General features: G+C 46.1%; 1 protein-coding gene across 1 annotated transcript in view; it reads right to left on the minus strand.

Moving 5' to 3' along the window:
• Positions 1 to 17,230: 17,230 nt before the first annotated feature.
• The window catches only part of SLC12A8 (solute carrier family 12 member 8), a gene marked incomplete at its 5' end in the record, with an annotated part of 147,908 nt that continues 141,185 nt past the window's right edge, over positions 17,231 to 23,953 (minus strand). The window contains 2 exons of the mRNA XM_079704778.1: positions 17,231 to 17,719; positions 21,006 to 21,070. Coding sequence (XP_079560904.1) covers positions 17,558 to 17,719; positions 21,006 to 21,070 — 227 coding nt within the window. The 3' untranslated portion in view covers positions 17,231 to 17,557. The remainder of the gene's footprint in view (positions 17,720 to 21,005; positions 21,071 to 23,953) is intronic.

The following is a 23,953-nucleotide window of genomic DNA, read 5'->3' on the forward strand; positions in this document are numbered from 1 at the left end:
AAAGAGTGAGGAAGAGTGCGGAGGGAAGTGAGGCCGGAGACTTTCAGAGTGACCAGATCAGGCAGACCCTAACAGCCCATTTTTAAGATTTTTGCTTTATCTTAAGAATTTAGAGAAGTCATTTCAAGGTTTTAGCTTAGTGAAGTGGGAATGGAAAGCACCATTCTGGCTATGATAAGGGGAATGATTTAGAAAGAAACAAGAGCTGATGCCTGAACTCTTGGAGTCCACATAAGAAATGATAATTCTTGGATGAGGATGATAGAAATGAGTTCAGAGACGAGTATGGACTTGAGACTGTGCCAGGTAAAATCCACAAGATATGCGGACAGATATGGAGGGTGAGGAAAAGAGGTCAAAGGTTTCCTGAGTTTCTGGCCTTCATGATTGGATGGATGGTGGTACCATTCACAAGGAAGCGGGAACAGTGAATGAGAATTAGGTCTTTGAGGTCAAGATCATTAACTTTGTCTTGGACTTGGGATGTCTTTGAGCTGTCCATGTGGCCATGTCAAGTGTACGTTTCGATCTGCAGACTTGGAGATGAGAGGAGAGGTCCAAGTTTGAGGTCTACATCTGCGTAACTGGGAGTGAGATCATCTAGAGAGGACTGTAGGCAGTGAAGGGAGCCTAAGAATGAGCCCTGAGGACACACCATGAAATGGCTGGGGAGGGAGGACTCTGCCAGAAGGAAGACTGGGCAGGAGCCATGGAGATGTGGGAGGAAGTCCAGGAGAAAGTTGCATCACTGGAGCAAAGGGAGGGAGATGGTGGTTAACAGCGTGTAACGCGGCCGAAAGGTCCAGCAAGGTGAAGACCCGAAAACCCACTGGTTTTAGCCCCATGGAAATCACCGGTGACCATACTAAGAAAGGTGTTGGTGGAGCAGAAGGGACAATGGAGCGAGCTGGGAAGAATGGGAAGTGAAGAAACCAAGCTGGTCAAGATAACTTCAAGAGAGCTTGGCTTTGAAGAGGAAGAGTGCGTTAGGACAGGAACTACAGGGGAATTGGGAGTAAGGGAGTTTTTCTCGCTTTTAGTGGGAGAATTTGAACATAGAAAGGGTCTACTTGGGAGAGAGAAATACCAAAGGTTTAAGAAAGAGAAAAGATGACTGACAGGAAAGGGCTTCTGAGAAGCAGGAGAAGATGGAACCCATAGCACAGGTGGAGGGACCGGCCTTGGGAGGAGGGAAAGAGGAGCGGGGTGAGGCGATCTGGATTTCTGCCGGAGGACTTGAATTTTTTTTTTCTTTGTAAGAAAGCAAATACAAAGCTATTTGTTAGGAGTGGGAGACTGAAGGAGGGACCTCAGGATTTGAAGTTTGGAGGAACATGCATATATTCATTTCCTTGGCCCACTGTAAACAAAGTACCTACAAACTTGGTGACTTAAAACAACAGGAGTTTATCCTCTCACAGATCTGGAGGCCAGAAGTCCAAAGTCAAGGTGTCAGCAGGGCCATGCTCCCTCTGAAGGTTCAGAGAGAGAATTCTCCCTTTCCTTTTCCTAAGTCCTGGTGGCTGCCAGCAATCCTCGGTGTTCCTTGGCTTGTAGACATACCACTCCGGCCTCTGCCTCCATTGCCATGTGGCCTTCTTCCTTCCGTGTGTGTCTGTGTCTTCACCTGGCCTTCGTATAAGGACACAGTCATTGGATTCAGAGCCCAGCTTAATTCAGTCTGATCTCATTTTAACTTGATTACAGCTACAAAGATCTTTTCAAATAAAGTCACATTCACAGGCACCAGAGGTTAGGGGTTGAACGTATCTTTCTGGGGACACAATTCTACCCATCAGAATGAAGAAGTTTAGAGAGCTGTACAGAGTGAGACCAATGTGCTAGCACACCCACCCTGTTCAGGGCTCCCAGAGATTGGTGGACAGTGTCCAGCAGCTCCAGCTCTTTCCAGTGTGCTCCTCTCTGCTGACCGGCGCTCAGCATCCTTGGCCTGAGCCGGGGCACATCGGCTCTCTCCCATTTCAGGATCGATTCCCTCCTACCAGGTACAAAGACTTCTGCCCTCTCTTGACCCCGCCTCTCTTACCATCTCAGTCTTGTCTCTGCATCCCACGCCATCCTTTTCTCTGCCCAATGATACGTCAAGAGCCCCTGCAGACAGAAGCTGCTGAGCCAGCTCTGACAGCACCAGGGTTATAACAAAAGAGAGAGGGTGCAGGCCCCCCAGGGAACACTTGCTACACCTGCACTGTTTTGTTCAGAGTTCCAGGAAGCAGAGTGCCTTGGGATTTTGACAAAAGAACTGAAGGAATAAACCCATCTCCCTATTTCTGACCTCCCAGGAGAAGCCTTCCTGTCCCCTTTTGGTATGTCACGAATGGTTTTGTTTTGTCCAGGCCAAGCTGGGCTGCTTGCTGGACCCCAAGCCTAGGGAGCTCTTGCTGCTTCTCCGCCCGCTGGTGCAGGGCTCCAGAGGCCTTTGCTTTGGAGGGCCAAGGTGAGAATGTAAACACAGCAAGGCAAGCCCGCTGCAAACAGGCTGGGACCTCCTTCAGGGAGGAAGCCTTGCTCACAGCTTGGCCAAGCTCCCAAGCATCATGTATGGCAACCCTGAGTTCCAACTTCAACAGCTTGGGGTGGGTCCTCAAATGACCTTCCGTTTCTTGTCTGCTCATCTGAGAAGACCATTCCTTTCCAAACAACATTCCTCCGATAAAATCAGTTACACACTGTAAACATCAGGGAGCCAGGAACATTCTCCATTGCAACAGGATTCTGATAAAGTGGTCTGACTTTGCAAAACCTTCTAGTGTGAAAAATCCTCCCCAGAGCAGGCAGGGAAATTCCTGGGATGCCAGGACACCAGGCAAAGTGGCCAGGGCCCTAAGGAAGGAGCAGAAAACCCAGAGTGATGTTCCCACTGTGAGCAGAGGGGCCTGGGTTTGCAGGCAGCATCTCATTCAATCCATCAGTCCACACACATTTGACAAGACTTTCCAAGTGCTGGGCCCTGATCTGGAGTCACTGGGAAGGCAACTGCTAAGCGTCCCTGTCTTTCAAAAAGCAGTGATAACTTGCTGCCCTCACACAGCCCAGGTTAGCAATCAGGGGCAAGTCCGCGGCTTCACCTCCATACCGACTCCCCGCTACGCCCTCTGGCCATCCTCTCTGCCTCACCCTGTGAGGCTGGAGCCTCCATTTTCTTCTATATCCCATTGGGCCCCCCATTCTTTTGACCTTTATGCCGCTTTCTGCTTGCAGGGGTCTCCTCCATGGGCTGTTTCTGGGCATCACGATCTCCACTTTTCTTCACGTCTCACTTTGCATCAGAGTGCCTCCCAGCCCGTCCCTTTCTCTGCGTCTCCATCAGACTCTCTTTTCCTGCCTTTCCTCTAATCAGCTCATCCCCCTTTTTTTCCTTCATCCCTTTTCTGTTTCTTCTCTCTAACAAACTGTTGCACAGAACTAAATACATTAAAAAAAATTATTTGTGGAATAAACTTTTACATTCTCTGTGTTTTATTCTTAAAACCGGTTGAAGAATATGTGTCCTTCTCTGTGTCATCTGCATTTCTTACGAGAGCATGAGTAACTATTTACAACTTTTTATTAAAGTACAATGTGCACAGACGACAGTGCACATGTAGCGGCGGTAAGCACCATGCAGAGCTCGTGGCTACCAGAGCATGGGTAGAGGCAGGACTCACGTGGAGAGATGCCACGTCCCCTCCACTCATCCTCCCACACAGTCACCACCAGCCTGACTTCTTTCAGCAGAGACTAGTCGTTTCTGATAAAATACAAAACACCCGGTTTTATATTTTCTATCAGTGGAGTGCTGTAGGATGTACCCTTTTGTGTCTGGCTTTTCTTGCTCAGAATCTGACGGTAGATTCACTCACGTCATTACATGTAGTTATAAACCCTTCATTCTCCTTGCTTCATAGCACCTGGGGCGGGGCCATCCCACAATTTGTTTTCCCTTCTATTGTTAATGGGCAACTGAGTGGTTTCCATGAGCAGCTATTACAAATAATGCTGCTATTAATTTTCATGTATGTGTCTTTTGATGGCATCTATTACTTTTATAATCAGGAAGAGAGAAGAAAACTATTTCCGTTTTAAGAGATGGAGGTGGCCAAGTGGGATGTTTTAGAAAAGGTCTCTGGAGTAGGAAGCAGAACACATGAGCCCTTGCTCTGGCTTCTCTATTCTCTATTTCTACAACTTTGAGCCCATCAATTAACCTCAGTGAGTCTCAGTTTTCTCATCCGCAAAAGATGGACAGTAATATCTGCCATTGGGAGGCATGACCACCTCACAGGGAAACTATGACAATCAAGTAAGATGATGGATATGAGGGAAAGAGTGTCATGGAAAAATAAAATACATTATTATTTCTCGTATTAAAGAAAAAAATACCAGATACATTATGAGGCTCTTGATTTACCTGTTTTTAAAATTTGAGAAAACAAATTTGAACCTGGGGCCTTAGACAAAAGATCTCCCCAATCCCTGACCCACTGTGGGCAATAAAAGATAAATGCATGTCTCAAAGGTAAGAAATAACAAATAAAAGATAATAAATGTCTCAAAATGCCCTGTCTCCAAAAGTCTTTGTTTCACATAAGTGACTGGGAACAGGTGGTCTGTGACATCTTTTGTCCCTTCCAAGTGGCCTTGGCTCAGAGCAGATGGGGGCCCCTGGTCTAGACAAACCACAAAAAAGCCTCACTGACTGAGCTGTAGGGACCTGGGGATAGACTCAGGACCCGCAAGAGGAGGGACGTGCCCACAGAGTAAACACAGAAGGCCAGGACTAGCCTTGTCTTCAGATACCAACCGGTGCCCCGTCCCATCCCCTGCACTGTCCCCTCATGAGGAGAGAATCAGACAAACGTGTGGAACAGGAAACAGGGCTGCATGTCTGCTGGCCAGCAGAGCATATCTGAGGCTCTGAGCTCTCTGCCAGCGTGGGGTCCTTTGTTGGTGTAGGGAGGCGGAGGCCGTCCACACACTGGTGTGGATGCAGGCTAGGCACCGCCACCAGCTCCCACCCAGTGCTTCCTCCCCGCCCACTCCAAACAAACCCTGTGCTCGAAGCTCCCGCCCTGCAGTGAGCTCTCACAACACTGGCAGCCCTGTGCTTTGGGTCCAGGCATGCAAACCTACAGGGTCTCTGCCCTCAACTGGGCGGGGAGGGAAGTGTTGCCCAAATGAGAGAGAGGGATCTGGGAAGGAAGCCACTGTTCAAGAGAGGTTCTGAGCAGGAACTCCTAAGGAGATGGAGGAATGAATGAGAGCCTTGAAAACTAGGCATTAGACTAGTGATTCTCAACCCTGGCTGCATATTAGAATTGCCAAGGGAATTTTTACAAAATGTCGGTGCCTGGAACCCGCCTACCTAGTTAGAATCTCTGGTGTGGGGCATCAGTATTTTTTAAAAGCTCCCCAGGTGATCTTACGTACAGCCAGGGTTGAGAACCACTGCCTTAACCTAAGTGCAGTGGAAATACTCACTGTAAGCTTTCAGCAGTAGAGGGACATGATCAAAGTGGTTGCTCAAGAAGCATTTACTGAGCACCTCTGTATACCAGCAGGCACTGTGCTAGGCTCTGGGTACACAGAGATGTGGAAGATGTATATCGTCCCTGCCCTTGACTAGCCAGCAAATTAGGAGAAGAGACAGATTCACAAAGAAGTATAATATAAAGGAAGTTGTTTTACATAAGTATGAACCAAGCGCTCTAAGAACACTGAGGATTTGCTAGAGAAAGCTTTCTTAGGGAGGTGACATTAGAATTCTTTCCTGAAGGATGCTTAGGAGTTTACCAAGCAAAGGAAACAGAGGGGAACATTCTAAGTGGAAGAAAACATGTTATACAGGTGCCGAGTCCTATGAAGACTCCCTGGGTTCAGCGTAACATGGGGAGTGTGGGGAGAAGAGGCTGGAAAGAAGGACAAAGGGAAGCACCAAGGGCCTGATACTACGTGAGCTCTCAGGATTTGAAAACTGAGCTAGAGAGAGCAGATTAGAAAAGCGAGCGAGCCAGGTAGGGAGAACAGTCAGTAGCCACTGCAGAGATCCCAACACGAAGTGATGAAGGCCTGGACGGAGGAATTGACGGTGGGAATGAGGAAGAGAGCAACCCAAGAGATATCGCCCAAAAGGCAACAGAATTTGGGAAGCGAACAGATGTAAGGAAAGAGAAGGGCAAGGATGGCCTCATAGTAACTGATTTGAGACAGCAAGATAACAGGATAACATGACCTTAGCAAAGATGGGATGCCAGGTAGATTACTTGAATTTCATGTAACTCCAAGACATCCATGTGGAGATGTATGCAAAAGGCTAGCTGAAGGGCACACGCTGGGTTGTAGAGGTAAGGAGGGAAAATATAAGGAAAGAAAGTGGAATGTCCAGGCATAAATCATCTACATCAGGCATTTATCAGGGGAAGAAAGAAAAATGGGATGGCACCCGGAAGATCACGCACAAGGTGTGTGTTTGCCAGGACTGACCTGCGTGTGGGTGGAGACAGGAGAAAGAAAGAGGAATCAGGTAGCCGAGCAGCTAGGTCCAGGAGGTGCATCCAACACAGGAGGAGAGTTTATCTTCAGGAAGGAGAGGCATTCCTTAACGGAGATAGAGATGGAGATAGTGAGGAAACTCATTCTCAAGGGCCTGGATCCAGATCAAACCCTCTAAAGCAGCTGCCAGGAAACTTTTTCCATAAGGGGCCAGATAGTCAGTATTTTAGGCTTTGTGCACCATGTGGCCTCTGTCACAGATACTCAACTCTGCCATAGACTGTCTAAGGCAGCCATAGACAATGCGTGAATGAATGGGCCTGGCTGTGTGCCAGTAAGACTTTATTTTCAAAAACAGGCAGTGGTTATAAGGGTTAATTTTATTTTATATGAATTTCACCTCAATTTAAAAAATAGCAGGCTCGGGCTTCCCTGGTGGCGCAGTGGTTGAGAGTCCGCCTGCCGATGCAGGGGACACGGGTTCGTGCCCCGGTCCGGGAAGATCCCACGTGCCACGGAGCGGCTGGGCCCATGAGCCATGGCCGCTGGGCCTGCGCGTCCGGAGCCTGTGCTCTGCAATGGGAGAGGCCACAGCAGTGAGAGGCCCGCGTACCACAAAAAAAAAAAAAAAAAAAAATAGCGGCTCTGGGCTTGATTTAGCCCACGGGTCTAGCATTTGCCAACACCTGCTCTAGAGGTGAAGGAGGAGCCATTGGGGACTTAGGGTCTGGGCTGGCATCCACAGGACCGTCAACAGTGAATGATGTGAGTTCAAATCCAGCATTACCACTTACTAGCTAATAACTTAACCTTCCTGAGCCTCAGTTTCTTCATCTGTAAAACGGAGGAAATAACAGTCCTACCTCGCTAAGTTGTTCTGAGGATCAAATGAAACAATGAATATGGGTATCTAGCATAACACCTGGCTCAGTGAAGATTTGTTTATTTATAAAGATTGACCATGAATTGCAGGACGCCAGCTGCAGATGGGACTGGAAGGAAGGAAGGAAGGAGTTGGGGGCTGGGCTGAGAGGTAAGGGGAGGGGCTGTACCACCTGGTGGCAGAGAGAACAAACTTTGTATGGCCAGGGCTACAAACAGACCCACAGCTGCAAACACACACACCTGTGCACACACAGGCACACCAAGGTCATGTAGCCCAACTCCACTGTTCTTAGTGGAACGAGGTTCTGCAGTGCTTCGTCTCTGGCTAAGTGTGTGGCGCGTGGACGTGCCGCCCGCAGTTTGCTTTATCAGGCCCCAGTGTGGACCAGCAGGCCTCGCTAGCACACAGCATACAGAGCTCCAGTCTGGGACCACTGCTGCCCATCACAGAGCCTGGAGCTCATGGAGACAAGAGGCCTCAGACTCAGGTCAGCTCAAAGCCTTTCCACCTGTGCTTCTCAAACGTTAGAAAGTCACCTGGGGGAGGGGTTACTTTAAAATGTATGTCCTAGGGCTTCCCTGGTGGCGCAGTGGTTGAGAATCCGCCTGCCGATGCAGGGGACACGGGTTCGTGCCCCGGTCCGGGAAGATCCCACGTGCCGCGGAGCGGCTGGGCCCGTGAGCCATGGCCGCTGAGCCTGCGCGTCCGGAGCCTGTGCTCCGCAACGGGAGAGGCCACGACAGTAAGAGGCCCGCGTACTGCAAAAAAAACAAAAAACAACAAAACAAAAATAAAATGTATGTCCTAGTTGTAAAGCAACTATACTCCAATAAAAATTAATAGTAAACAAAGTATGTCCTAGGCCTCACCCAAGAAATTCTGGTTTAGTAAGTCTGAGAAGGGCCCGGGAAACTGCATTTTAGCAAGCATCCCAGGTCATTTTTTATACCAGTGAGCTGAGACCCCATGCTTTCAGAAATAAGACTTTGTCATCTCTGAACGCAGCTGTGTGATGACACAATGGGGTCCCCAACTTTGTCCCTAGAACTGCAGCCATAGAACAGGGTCCACCCCTATCTATTATACTTCCTCCTACTGCTCATGAGGAAAAGAGAAACTCGGGTTGGATGTCTTGGGGTAACATGACTAATTCTAAAACAGATGTGAAGATTTTCCAGGGCACTGTATTTACCCAGGAATTTTTTACCATCACCCAGAGAAGAGGTGATGCATTGTCCTCAGTCCATAAGAAAATGTGAATAATTACTCTTCTCAGAACATTTTGGTTGAACCATCCGAGTGCAGTCTATTCCAAGTCCCATTTCCTTTCCTCCTAGCCAGCCAAGAAGTCTGTGCCCATTTCCTGCTTCTTAATCCTAGAATACTCCTAAAAACTGAGCTGCAGGCTACTGGGGGAGCAATTGCTGTCATCTGTTTTCACAGTTTCTGAATCAAAAACAAAAAACAAACAAACAAAAAAACGTGGCTTTGCACACATAGACATTCAATAAATACTTGCTAAGTGAGTGACTGAATGAATCTGTGATGAGTTGGATGGGTTGACAGGGCACATAAAAAATACTTAAAGCCATGAATTGGGATGATTTATAACTGAAGATAACCTCTACTACTGAAGGTCTTTCAATCTGGTTGGGCAGAAAAAGACCAACACAGATCATTAATAAAAGATGAGCAGAGGGCTTCCCTGGTGGCGCAGTGGTTGAGAGTCCGCCTGCCGATGAAGGGGACATGGGTTCATGCCCCGGTCCGGGAAGATCCCACATGCCACGGAGCGGCTGGGCCCGTGAGCCATGGCCGCTGAGCCTGCGCATCTGGAGCCTGTGCTCCACAACGGGAGAGGCCACAGCAGTGAGAGGCCCGCGTACCACCAAAAAAAAAAAAAAAAAGATGAGCAGAACCAAAACTACAGTCACTCACTACACACACACACACACACACACACACACACACACACACACACACACACACGTACAGTTTATCTAAATAAATGTTGTTCCTTCAAATCAGCACCTTGAGAGGCCTTATAAAGTTATTCCAGTGACACTGTCGGTCCTCAAAACGTGTTGTGTTGGCATCTTACCTTTAGAAATTGCTTCAGGAGTCAGTCTGCTTTATGGTCACACCTCATTTTTGACCCAAAGAGATGATTTAGCTTGATCAGTCCCCTCATTCCCAGATTTGGTTCCAAATGATTTTTGGTGCTTCCAGAAATCAAATGAACCCTCAAAGGACAAAAACTTGTCATTCATGAGACTCTTCAAAGGCTCAGAAGAGAATATTGAAAATGGAATTCCAAGCATGATTTAAGGAATGGCAGAATCATTGGATCAAATGTGTAAATTCTCACAAAAGACAGAGCTCTGAAGGGGCAAACCTCCTCAGGGAAGATCAGGAGACTCACTCAACTGCCATCAGTGAAGGACCCAATCCAGCTGTTCTCATCCTGAGCACAGTGGCACAGACTGGGCAGACGCCCACCAAACCTGGTTCCTCATCTCCCTGGGCACAGTGCTGGCCCACGTTTCCCAGCCAGCCTCTTAATGGAAAGTGGAAGGAAGTGATGTGAGCCCTTTTAGCCCCTGAAACTGCCACAGCATCCTCCCTTTCTTCTCTCACCTGCCAACGGGGTGCTGAGAATTCAGGGGAAGATTCTGAGGACCTAGAAGATGTTCAACTACAAAACAGAATGACAGTGGTCCCTGAACGACAGTGTGGGGCAGGGCTCCCCTCCCCCTTCTGACTTGTATCAGACTGGAACAGAAGCCAGAAATAAATTTATGAAGTGTCAGGTCACTGAGATGTGAGGGCTGTTTGTTGCAGCAGCAAGCCCACCCTGACCAATACAGACACACAGAGTTACACCGAGTTGCCCGTCTGCCAAGCAGTTCACTTAAAAATTGACACTGCCGTTGCCAGTGTCCTTGTGACTTTCAGTTTGGGGTTCATATTTGAGCCTCAGCCTCTTAACACATATGGTCTATGTCACATTGCACAGATCAGCATTCATCGAGCCCTCTTGCTGGCTGCTGGGGGATGACTGCTAATCCTTTGAAATGCTACTCACCCTCAGGGCTGCCCAAAGTGAATCTGATGTAGACCACATGGCCCATAATTTAAGCCAGTCTTCACATGTGGTAAGTCCGGCTTCTTTTTATAGAGAGGCATCTCTAACAAACACAAACAGTCAGGAAAGTGCACATGCACACACACACACACACACGTGTGTGTGTGTTTTCAAAGAAACATAATTTTCCCCTTTTTTCTGTTTTTTTTTTTTTCTGGAGTAAAACTTGGGAAAAAAAACAATTTAAAAAGGGAGAAAAGAAACAGGCTCTCCATTATTTTAGAGACGCCCATTTAGAGACCACTCAGCCTCTTTCAGAAGGAGGCTGTGGCCACCCTCACCTCTATGAATGGTGGTGAGTAGTCAACCACTCTCTGCCTTCCACTCACCTAGCCCAGCAGCCTAGGGAACAGGTAAGGGCACCAGCCTTGGTGCTGCGAGGTGGGCTGCACGCCCAGGAGCACAGCCAACTGCGGGCCCCCTGATGATGGTGGGCCTTTCTTGCCGTCTGCTTCACCCTTTACTTGAATGTGACCTTCCCCTCCAAGAAGAGTACCTTGTCAAGAGTCAGGGGCTTACACCTCTACTTCCTTCCTCAAACTAACAAACTGGCATCTATTTTCCTTTATGAGCCCCTTCAAAGGAGCCCAGGGGCACCTCCCAGATGCAGGGATGCTGAGCAGTGTGTGGCGAGTACAGACTTCTGCATTTCCCTGTCTGCAGAGAAGTGCAAACAGTGTGGACTAACACAGGCCATGCAACCGCCGCTTCTGGTCCTCTCCTCCAGGGCATCCATGTAGACATGGAGGGGATAAGACATAGCAAAAAGCGGGTTACCTGCTCTCGAGTAAGCCTTGGTTCAAAAGAACTGGAGAGTGGGATAGGTTTTCTGATGTTTAAGAAAATTCCCCAAGGCTCTGGGAAGGGAATGGAGAAGGCTGAGAGCAGTGGTATAGGGACGTGGCCAAATGGGTCTGATGAGCCAAGGGAGTGGAGGGGGAGGCGGAGCTGAAACGGTGGTCAGCAAGCGGCGACTGCCGGCTCCCCGCGCCCTGACTACGCGTGCCTCAGAGCCCCTGCTGATGGCTGGAGAAGAGGTCCCACCTTGTCTGCCGCTGACAAGATATAGCGTGGCCTGCTGAAGCAGGAGAATTCCACCCTGCTCTGAAACTTCAGGCTAGCAGATGCCAAGAACCACTGCAGTTTTTTCTTTCTGTGTTGCCCACATTAAGTGACATGGAATTAGTAGGGGTGGTGGGAGAACACTTAAGACACCGCCTCCACCTTGACTTCCTCCAAAAAAATGTGTCTCACTTTACTAAGTACTCACAGATTCACTTGGAGGCAGGCAGGAATTGTAATTCCTATTTTACAGAGAAGGAAATCAAGGCACAGAGAGGTTAAGAAGCCTACCCAAGGTCACAGAGCTAGTAAATGGTGGCGCCAATCCCCAGATCCTATGTAACAGTTACTTATATGGCCAGAGGAACTCTGCAGATGTGATTAAATTAAGGCTCTTGAGATGGGGAGATTATGCTAGATTATCCAGGTGGGCCCATCTAATCACATGGGTCCTTAAAAGCAGAAGAGGGAGGCAGGAGAGTTAGAGAAGACGTGATGACGGAAGCAGAGGAGGGAGACAATGGGACTGCGGACTGCTGGCTTTGAAGATGGAAGGGGCAACCACCAAGGAATGCAGGCAGCCTCTAGATGCTGGAAAAAGCGAGGAAAGAGATTCTCCCCTAGACCCTGCAGAAAGAACCCAGCCCTGCTGATGCCTTGATTTCAGCCCCGTGAGACCCATCTCGGACTTCTGACCTCCAGAGCTGTAGGAGAGTACTTCTGTGTTGTTTTAAGCTACTAAGTTTGTGGCAATTTGTTACAGCAGCAATAGGAAAGCAGTACATCAGGACTGTGTGTTCTAATTGTCTTGCTCCTATCTCCACCCCACTCCTCCCACCAACAACCCACACCCACCAGGCACTGGGACAGCTGGTACTCAGCATACAGGCAGTGTGGGGGGGTGCCTCTGGGAACCTGCAAAGTTCAGGGCTGGTTCCTCCTCCCCTCCTCCCACGTGCTCTGACCTCAGGAGGGACGCCCCCCACTGGCCCTCTCTCCTCTCCCCGGTAAGGAGAGCAGGAACAGCAACACAATGTCAGCGCAAGAGCAGATCAAAGCTGGATTGTTTCTGAGCCTGGATCACGCTCACTGAATTCTTACAAGGGTCTTCTAGTAAAGCCCTAGAAAAGGCTGAGGATGGATTTTTATGATCATTCTTCAGCTACACCTCCTCATTCCCGTAGCACACACAGAGAGGGAGCAAGCCCCTTCCAGACCTGACCCTTGCCTGCCTTTCCAGTACTTCCCCTGCCTTGCGCTGCCCCACCCGGACACTCTTGAAACCCTCAATTACCCGTCAGCCCCCAGACGCCTTTGTTCACGCTGATCCCTCTATTGAGAATGTCCTGCCCCTCCTCTCTGCCCAAGAAGTGCTTGAATGAGGTCACGTACGTCCTCCTCCAGGGAGCCCTCCCTGACTACTGTCAGAATGGCTTAGAGCTCCTCTGTCTACCCACAGACCCTGTGTCTGCCTCTGTCACTACTCTCACTGCTACTGGGGTTCCTTTAGCTCTCCTCACTTTCCTCCTCCATGGAGAGGATGGAGCTACCACCCAAGCTCCCTCCTGCTATACCAGAGGCAGAGGGAACATCTCTGCTCCCACCACCAGTCTATCAGTCAGTATTAGCTCCTCCCCCTGGGAGGGGGGAGGCCAGTCTGATTGGTCAGGTCTGGGGCCACAGTTCATTGGCAGGTAGAGCCTGGAGCTGAAAGGTGATCACTTTATGATCTCTGCCCACGTGTTATTGGGTGATGAGCCCAGCTGGTCATTCTCTTTCTTGACTCCAGCTCCTCATGCAAGGGTCTGAGAGAAGTGGATTCTTAGATTCAAGAGGAAGAAAGTTAGACATTACAGGCTTTGCTTCAACCTTCTGACCTCAGCTGCATTCTCTGCTACCACCCTTATACCCTTGTCCAGGTATCAATACGTAAACTGGCACAGTGTTTCCCATCCTTAAATATACCTCCTCAATCAGAAACCTGGACGGAAGGTAGGACGATGAAATCCTGAACCTCAAACTTCCACACTGACTTATAATCGTTTGTGCAGGATGCATCCTATTGTGTAGGTCAGAGGACTTGTCAGCATGACTCCCAGAGACATCCGAGAAAATGACCCCTGTTCTGGTTCCTAGTCCTGAGTTCAAGAATGCTCTAGAACTGGGCAGTACTCACCTTGAAAGTTTGAGCGTGGTGACTGAGGACTTAGTTCATTTCTGTCTGAGTGGCCTACCGTATTTTTACCTTACAAAGCTCTGAGATTGGTGCGGTATACTCGGCTCAGGTGAGGTGGTCTGAGGCACGTGTACAATTGCCCCAGCCATGGATGGGTGCGTGGACGGGTAGACCGATGGCTGGTCAGAGGGTGGGTGGATGGCTGAGTGAATGGATGGATCAGTGGGTGAGTGGGTAGATGGTTAGATGGCCTGGTGGATGGATGGATCATTAGACGGATAAACTGGTAAACAGTGTGGCCTGAAGGGAGACACTCGTGGTCCCAGAAGATCTAATGTGACCCTCACTCCTTCCAACGTTTTCCCCTACAACTGTGCACTCCTTGGTTAGACTTTTAGTCTAGGGATCCCTCCCTTTGTCTTTTTTTTTTTTTTTTTGCAGTACGCGGGCCTCTCACTGTTGTGGCCTCTCCCGTTGCGGAGCACAGGCTCCAGACGCGCAGGCTCAGCGGCCATGGCTCACGGGCCCTCCCGTACCGGGGCACGAACCCACGTCCCCTGCATCGGCAGGTGGATTCCCAACCGCTGCACCACCAGGGAAGCCTCCTCCCTTTGTCTTTTTAAGAGAATGTTGCTAATTTCACTGCCAAATATCCTGACTGTGCTGGCACTTTTAGCATTCTTCAGATAACCGAACTCTCTCTGAATGATCCAGTGTCATCTGTCTCACTTCTCTGACAACCTGAACTTACGGCTGACCTCCGGCATATATGGACAGCACACGATACCTTTTATATGCCACCTCAGATCCTCTCTGCCCCACCTGATTCTGGAGTTGAGGCCGGTGCATCTCAGCCACCACAGCAACCAGCTCTGCCGGGCTCCAGTCAATTTAACGCACACAAACCCAACAGTGCCTCATGGCCACAGGGTAGCTGCTTGCAGCAGAACTCGCTAGGTACTCACACAAGTTCACATCACAAGTGTGGGGTGGCGGGGGGGCACGTGGTAATGCCCCTCAAGGCTAGCCTGTGACTGTGGGAAACAGGAACCAGTGGATGAATGCTCATCCCTTCCTCCCTCTGCAAGGGGGTCATGACACACAGGTATTCCTATCATCTCTCAGAAGGGCCCTCTGAGACTCAAGTGTTCCACTGCACATGATACTAAAGGGTCACTAACCCAATGTCATGCCTCTTCACCTGTTCCACTCTTTTCTCTCACTCCTTCCCTGGATGTACTCCCCAGTAAAGCAATAGCACATAAACTTCTGCTTTCTGGGGAGCCCAGGCTAAGACTCTGTTACTGCTTTACTGATTACTATTACTATTTATACAATGTAGTTTTGTTTAAATACAAGATATTTGGACCTAAGTAGAGTTTCGAGTGTTTAGCGTCTGCCATTTCGGTACCCCCGACACCGAGTCAAATGCTGGAATTCTCTCTCATACCCATTCTTCTCTTACTCTTTTCCATAAAGTTAATCATATTGGGAAAGTTCTCATCTTGGATACTTGAATCTTCTGCTGTATACGGTTTTCAAACCCAGGACCATCTTTTTCAGAGGGGATACTTTTTTAGCTTGTTATCCAGAATTCAAAAGAGCAAAAAGCTGAATCAGTAAAGCCTTCTGTGGCTGGCTGAAAAATGGCTCCCCCAAATATATCCACAACCCCATCTCTGTTACCTGGGAATGTTTCCTCATTTGCCAAGGCCTTTGCAGGTGTGATGAAGTTGACCCTTGAGATGAGGAGATTATCCTGGATTATCTGGGTGGACCCTAAATGCAATCACATGTATCCTTATAAAAGGGAGGCAGAGGCCCATGTCAGGTGCACACAGGAGAGGGCAATGTGGTCACACTGAGTGCGATTTGAAGGTGTTGGTCTTAAAGATGGGAGTGCTGTGGCCACAAGTCACGGAATGCCAGCAGCCACCAGAAGCTAGAACATGCAAGGGTCAAATTCTCCCCTAGAGCCTCTGGAGGGAGCAGAGTCCTGCTAACACCTTGATTTCAGCTCAGTGATACCGGTTTTGGACATCTGGTCTCCAGAGCTGTGAGAGAATAAATTTCTGTTGATTTAAGCTACTCAGTTTGTGTAATTTGTTACAGCAGCTACAGGAAACTAGTGCAGCTTCTTCTTAAAAAGGGCCTTCAGAGAACACTAACTCAGCCCTTCATGAATATTGTCTTTAATGATTTCCCATATGCCTATAGTTAACTCAGTGTTTGCTTTCTTTACATTGTTTCTAATGATGTTTGGAAGTCTGGTATTTAACCCCAAAGGGGCATGAACAGTAATTATAAACTAGATCTCACTGTGAACAGTAAGCATAAACTATCAACAGATCTCACTTTCTAAGAGAGAAGGTTGAGATCTAACTGGCCCCTAATCATGACATTCCCACCCCCAACTTGCTTTAAGCCCGTTTCATCCAACAGGTCGGCATTTTTCAAAATGGTGTCCAAGGGTCACCTGTGTTGAGTCACCTGAGGCACTCATTAAAAATGTAAAGTCCACGACTCACCCCCAAGCTTCACCTCCAGGATTGAGCTGCAGAAATGTGCACTTTTAACAAGCCTCCCAGGTTTCTTAGCACACTGACTTTGAGAAGCTCTATTACAGAAGAAAGAGGTCAGAACTGATCCAACAGTACCTCCCTCCATGGTTCAGCGGTGAAACCACCAACTCTGGGCCAGGGCTGAACTCATGTAGGTGCAGCCAGGGCCCTGGCCCCCAGACTGGATGCCTGTGATGAATGCCACACTGAGCTCATAGAGGAACCCAAACTGTCCTGTCCCCTCATGGGTTCATACTGCAAAATAGCTGCAAAGGTGTCCAGAGCATGGGGCACCACACGTGCTTTTGAGAATGTGAGTTACCATTAAGTAATTCATGGTAATTTAACTTTTTAATTAAAAAGACCTTCACTAAACAATAATAGCTTACAAATGCATGTACCTTTTGATCTTGCAATTCCACTTTTGGGAGTTTATCCTACAGATATTCGTCATGCTTGTACATATGAACACGATTATTCACTGCAGAACTGACTGTAATAGTAAAAGACTGGAAACAATCCAAATGCCATCACTGTGGAACTGATGAAATAAATTATAGCACATTCATATAATGAAAAATAATGAGGAAACGGCATGTGTATTGATATGGAAATGTCTCCAAGATAGATTGTTAAAGGGACAGGCAAGGTACAGAACACATGTATGATATGCTACCTTTTGTGGATGAAAAGGGAGTAATAAAAATCCACATTCCTATTTGCTTGTACATTCGTAACGAAACATGGGGAGCGTTATCTAAGAAGAGTGGTTATCTCTGGGGCAGGGGGTAGGAACTGAGCAGATGACAAACAAGGATGGGAGGGAGACTTTTCACTATATATACGATTCTACTTTGGGGTTTGGAACCATGTAAGCATATTATTTATTCAAGGAATAAATAATAAAATAAAATTTAAAATAACCATTTATTGTGGCACTCAGAACAAGCAATCTGGTCTGGACACCTGCAAGTCTTGGCGTCCACGTGGAGCTCTTCAGACTGGAGGCGTGTTTCAGGGGCCACCGCCATTGCAGTGGGTCCCCTGGTTAGCCTTGGTGCTCCAGACCAGAATGCACATTTCCATCATCCAAAATGACAGGGGGAGGACAGGTCTTTGAATTTCTTACCGAGGAGAACCAGCTACACAAAGGTTCTGGGATTTGGGTCCACTGTACCCTGGACAGCTACACGAGGGGAGGGTCCCAGGCTGCCTAGTACTGACGACTCAGTACTCTAGTACCGAGGCATCATCAGCTGTTCCCGGCTCACGAGGGAGGAATGGTGATAGCGATCCCGGGTGGCGAAGTCTGCGTTCTCCTGGGTGAGCTGAGTCATCTCCATGTCAACCCTAGCCAGGGATGGCGCCAAAATTATCTGCTCTTGGCGGGATCGCAGGTTCCTTTAGTGAGAGAAACACGGAGGACAGTCAGAAGGAAAGACCAAACGCTAACCAGTGGCGGTAAGTCTCCTCTGGGATGGAGAAATGATTTGCAAAAATGTCATCATGTTTATTACTAAACATGTATTAAACAACATGACTGTTGAAAGCTATATGTACAATACTTCATGAACCCAAAGTATGAGAAATAAGCATCAAAGAGTGATATTTACCTTCTTTTAGTAGAAATGTATAAAACTATAAAAATAACCTTCCAAATGCTGTTGTGTTGGGGCTCTGTAGCTTTACTTGGCTTTCTTGTCAAATGAAATAATGGAATGGAGAGGCTGGAAAGCTGAGGTGAGTAGAAAGAGAAACCTTCTCTTTGGTTCACTGGAAAGAAAGTTGAGTGAGGAATGATTTCCAGAGCCGAAGTTTACAGAGCAAGCAGCTACACGGTAAAGTGCGAAGGCTTTTGGCACCAAGCTGGCCTAAGGCAAAGAGCGAGTCCCAATACGGATTCCATTGTCACTGAAGGGTCCACATAAGAGTTGGAGTTGGAATAAACTGGTAAAGAAAAATGTTAGTGATGCGTGAAGAACGTGCTGACAGCAGAAAGGAGTAAGGAAAGACCATCCTGGCAGCCAGGGTATCTACAGAAGACAGAGATAGTCACAGCTCTGCCACGAATCAGGCTGGTGGCCTCAGGCAAACCTCTTCACCTCCTGTGCCTCTATTTCCTCACCTTCTCCGGCCCCTTCTAGTTCCTTCCGCCTATGCTAGGTCCTGAAATCACACCTTAGGCATAGATTTTCTCTTAAAATTTTACTCTAAGAGAGTCATTTGCTTTATAAGTAGCAGCGTTCAATTGTTTAAATAAGGAATATATTTGATAGTTGTAAAAAACTGGTAGAAACCTTGTTATAAATCTGTGAAACTTAAGCAGAAAGCTTCACTGACTAGAAAAACGTGCTGTTATAGGAGTTTGGATCACTCGACTAAGGCTTTGCAGCTGCTTGATGAGAACACATCTAAATTAGGTGGGTTGAGGTTTTCTGAGAAATGAATTAACTTCTATAAAGGTTGAATTTTCAAGAAGTAAGGTTAGGAAGTGACAGAAATGCCATACCAGTCAACATGTGTTTTTGCCAGTGAACTTTCTTGTAAATGCTTTTTTTTTTTTTTTTTAAGGTAAAACCATCGTATTTTTCTGAGTTCAGGGAAATAATACACTTCACTTTCTAGTCTAGAATGGCCTAAGAGTTCTCACCTGGGCAGTTGCTAGGACTTCAGGAAAGAAAGCTTTCTTAAGGTCAGGCTTAATTTCATATAATTCTGGGAACTGTAGGTGTAACAGAGGAAGTAACAGCCAAATTCCTTCTCCCAAAACACCCTACAATATTATTCTTTGGTTTTGAAGAGCATCTGGGGCAACAGGTGTGAAAAAAACTCAAAATTACAAAAGAGAAAACACAGCTACCAATTTCTACTTTTAAATGGATCACCATTTCTTAGTCCTTTCACCCTCCTGAGCAACCATCACAAAATATCAATCACCATGATGAGGCCAGCAAATTTGACACTGAGACTTAGCTGAGGCCTCCACCAACCACTCCACAAGCCCACAGAGCTATGCATAGTGTGGACTAGGTTCTCTTCCAACCAAAGTACTGCCCTTTTCTAAGAATAATCTCCTAATACATTCTTCTTTCCACATTGCACAACAGTGATCTCAGAGGTGAAATTCCAGAAATTCAGAGTCCAAAAAAGAGTAGTGACCGCCCATGGTCATTTGTAGGCTTTCAAAGCCTACATACCTAAAAATATTCATGTAAAATCAGATAAGGCCAAATACTCCCAACCACACACCAGCTGTAGCTCCAGAATCTGCAGGCAGCTTTCACACAGAATCTATTTCCACTTAAACTCTACTTGCCCTCAGGCCTAGGAGGCTGGGGAAAATGGATCAGTGCAGTGATCTCAGATCAGTGCTGTGATCTGAGTCACCCAACCTGGTGCCTCAGCCTGGAAGAGAGGCAGAATGGTGACACACCCACACCACAGCTCCACACAGGACGTTTAGCCCAGCTTCCAAGCAAACAGCAGGGAATTACCCCCCTACACACCACGCCCCCTGCCAGCCCTCACCCTGTTGGTTTCCTGCTCCTTTCATCATCATTTCTCTAGCATCCAGCCTTCATTTCTTGGGCCAACTTGAACAGATTGGCAGCACTTATAAAGAGTTGTCTTAAGAAGGATTCTTGGGAGGGAGGAATGGGGAGTTATTGTTTAATGGGTATAGAGTTTCCATTTTACAAGATGAAGAGTTCTGGAGGTGCTTGGAGGTGCCGGCTGCATAACAGTATGAATGTACTTAATACCATTAAACTGTATACTTTAAAATGGTTAAGATGATAAATTCTATGGTATGTGTATTTTACCACAATAAAAAAAATGGGGAAAAAAATTCTGAACTTACATCTGGGATCAATGGGAAAGGGTCCCATAATCCATCAGCAACGTCTGGGCATGGAAAGTGGAAATATTGGCAAGGGCAACCCAGACTTCTAGAGTTTCAAAAACAAACCAACAAAGTGAAACCAAATAAACACTTAGTTGGGTTCTGCCTGGATTTTCCCAGCCTGTAGCTTTGGCCCCTCACTGATATTGAAAGGGGAGGGAGGTAATTTCCAGAGTCTTGAGGCCTTCAAAGGTGAGGAGGCATTGGCACTGGAAGGGCAGAGGAGGAGGAGAGAGATTAGGGCACTCATGAAAGCTTACCTTCCCCGTGAGGCCTTCTCCTGTTTCTCAGGAAAGTTTGTTCTTCCCTTTCCCTGAATATTTGAACACGGAGGTCCCACAGAAATCCTGCAGGATCGCTACTCTGTTTCTGTACGTGGCCTCTGCACTTTCACCAATACAGGCACGTCAGCTACCTCTGACTTGAGATGGAAGAATGGGAGTTCTCTGGGCCTTGGTCTTGTGTGTGAGCACTAATGCTAGTGTGTCTTAGACTGTGAACTCACTGAGAGTAACTCTCTTGACTTATATCACTCTGCAACCAGATTCTAAAGAAAGCCTCTGTTCATGATTCCTGAGGATAAGAAGACAAGATATGGGCCAAAGGAAGCTTCTGAGAAGCTAAAGCAGGGAGGCTGGGTGGTGGAGGGCAGTGAGGAGCAGTCTGAGTTTCCTTGAGGTTCTCAATCATCAGGTATTCACACCACAATTCACCCAAGCCCAGCTAGAAATGAAACACCCTCAGCACGTCCCAGGCCCCTCATCCTGGCCCCAGATTGGCACAGACCTGTAGGAGGGGATCAGAAGAGACCTCATCCATCTGAAAAGGCTGAAGTTGGAGGCTAAACCTGCAGGGAAGACATAGACATAAATATTTATGAAGGCTCTATGTATGCATCTAGAATCCCAGGTTTAATGGGATAAATATACATCCCCTGACACACACACAATAGCACAAAAAAAATTTTTTTTTCCTTTTTCAGTCTAACCAAACAACATTCATTATAATACTCTGACAACAACCTGCTAAGGACTTCATACTTACATGTAGTTTCCAAAAGTTGATTTCTAAACTCCAAAATTCCAAGAAAGAAACTGAATTCATTTATAGAGAAAGAAGCACAGGACTTGCTAACTTCAGTCTTTGGAATTTTTAATATTTTAAAATTTTGATAATTTTTTTCCTTAGATTCAAACTGATTATGTGTTTAAGTAGACACTATAAAGTCCCCTACTAGACCATACACTCTTTGAGGACAGGAAGCACATCTTTTTCATCTGGTAACACACATAGCACAACAGCCACAGGATCTGGCCCTTAGGAAGTTTTCTTCAGGTGCTGGGTGAATCAAATAGAGCCTGTGGAATAGCATGTGGAAATGTTAGTGCTGAAGTTTGAAATGAGATTGTTGTTGATAGTGACCAAATATCCTGACATCAGATGCACTGTCTAGAATATCGTTTATCAACTTTTTTTAAAAAGCGCTTTTTTTTTAATCCATTTCTCCTTTGGTGTGAGTTTTTAAAAAAACTCACAAAATGAATTATATATAACTTTAGGAAAGCAAATGAAATTTTATAAAGTGCTTTTCCAAATTATATATATTCACTCCACCAGATACATATTTTATATATGTGTGTGTGTGTGTGTGTGTGTGTGTGTGTGTATATATATGGCTGGTTGAAAATTGGTTAATTAGATCATGTTCAATATATGATCAGGAAGTGAGCATTATTTTAAGAGGCTTATGTTAGAATCTTGACTAATGTCAACAGTATGCAGCTGATAACATGTATTTAGAAAATAAACATAAATATTCTATTAACTGGTCCTACCTATTTATGCTCATTTAGATTCTAAATTATCTAAATTTTAGATGAAGATTGGCCTGAAATTTGATTTCATACTTTCCTGTAAATAAATTTCTGGGAAATATTTAAATTTCTTAGGATCAAACTAACTTCTAAGAAATTCAGAAGCAATCACTGATGTAATCACTATGTTAATTAAAATATATTCTCTCCATTAAATTAGCTGATATAAGGACGCTTAGTATGACTTTTTCTAAAGCATTATTTTTAATGTACATGTGATTCAAGTGTTTGAAGCGCATTTCCTTCAAAAATGTATATCAGACTATTCTAACTTGGAAGCTTTTTTTTTTCAGTTTGCCTGGATTGTTATGGTCCATCTGATTTAGTTAGGACTTAAAACTACATAATTACTTTATTTTAAAAATTGGGACATTGTAGAATTTTGATGAAAAGGGCTCTTGAATGTATTTTTAAAACAACTTTATTATTGAGGAATAACTGACATACAGTAAACAGAGTATTGATAATATTTTCTTCCTTTCCTTATTCTTGATGCTCTGGCACTTGGGGTCTTGATTCTAGAGGTGCTAATTCCTGGAGATAGGAAACAACTCCCCTACGAGCACACCTTTGATATACAAACCGACCAATCCAGAGCCCACACCCCCAACCATTTCCTTTATCAAGCTCTCACACATCAAGCCAATATTCCCCTGCCTTAAATCACCCCAGGGCCAAAAACCAGACAACTAGAGACCACCCCTATAACCTAGAGTTCCCTGAAATTATTCAAACTACGTAATCCTAAACTTATTCAGCTACCTACCTGCCTTGTGCATTCTTTCCCACTAAAAGCCTAATAAAGGCTATGCGCCATGCTCTCCCCACTTCCTCTTTTGCCTCCTGACCAACCCTGGTCCTCTCCGCTGTGGCCCTGCATGACCCTCCTGTTCCTAGGGATCTGTGAGTATAAACTTCTTTCTTCATGATAATAATTTCTGTGTCTGTCTTATCATACCTGATTAAAACAAATCCCAGGTACATTTTTACAACAAACTATATGCATTTAAAGTGTACAATTTGGTAAGTGTTGACACATGCATATACTGTGAAATCATCACTAAAAGCAAGATAATGAACATATCCATCCCCTCCAAAAGCTCTCTCAAGCCACTTCATAAGACCTCCCTCCCTCGTATCCACACTCCCACCCTCATCCAAAGGCAACCGCTGGTAGTGCTGTCATTAGAGATTAGTTTGCATTTTTAATAATTACATATGTATATATGTAAAATATTACATTATGTACTCATTTTTTCTGGTTTCTTTCACTCAGCACAGTTATTTTGAGATTCATGCTATTGCATATATCGATAGTTCATTCTTTTTATTTCAAAATAGTATTCCGTTGTATATACTTATACTATACTATACTATACTATACTTATAGAGTAACCTGTTGATGGACATGTGAACTGTTTTCAATTTTTGACTATTACAAACTAAGCTGCTAGAAATATTCATATACACGTTTTTGTATGCCCGTATGCTTTTAATTCTCTTTGGTAAATACCTAGGAGTACAGTGGCTAATTCATATAGCAGATATATATTTTTTAATACACTCCCAAATGGTTTCACGAAGTGATCGTATTATTTTTACATTTTCATCAGCTGTATATGATAGCACTAGCTGCTCCACATCCTTGCCAACATTTGGCATGATCAGTATTTTTAATTTTAATCACCCTGATAGGTGTATAATAATATTATATTGTGGTTTTAATTTGCATTTCTTTTTTTTTTTTTTTTTTTGCAGTACGCGGGTCTCTCACTGTTGTGGCCTCTCCCGTTGCGGAGCGCGCAGGCTCAGCGGCCATGGCTCACGGGCCCAGCTGCTCCGCGGCATCTTCCCGG

The sequence above is a fragment of the Hyperoodon ampullatus genome, assembly GCF_949752795.1.
Source record: "Hyperoodon ampullatus genome assembly, chromosome: 5".
Classification (NCBI taxonomy): domain Eukaryota; kingdom Metazoa; phylum Chordata; class Mammalia; order Artiodactyla; family Ziphiidae; genus Hyperoodon; species Hyperoodon ampullatus.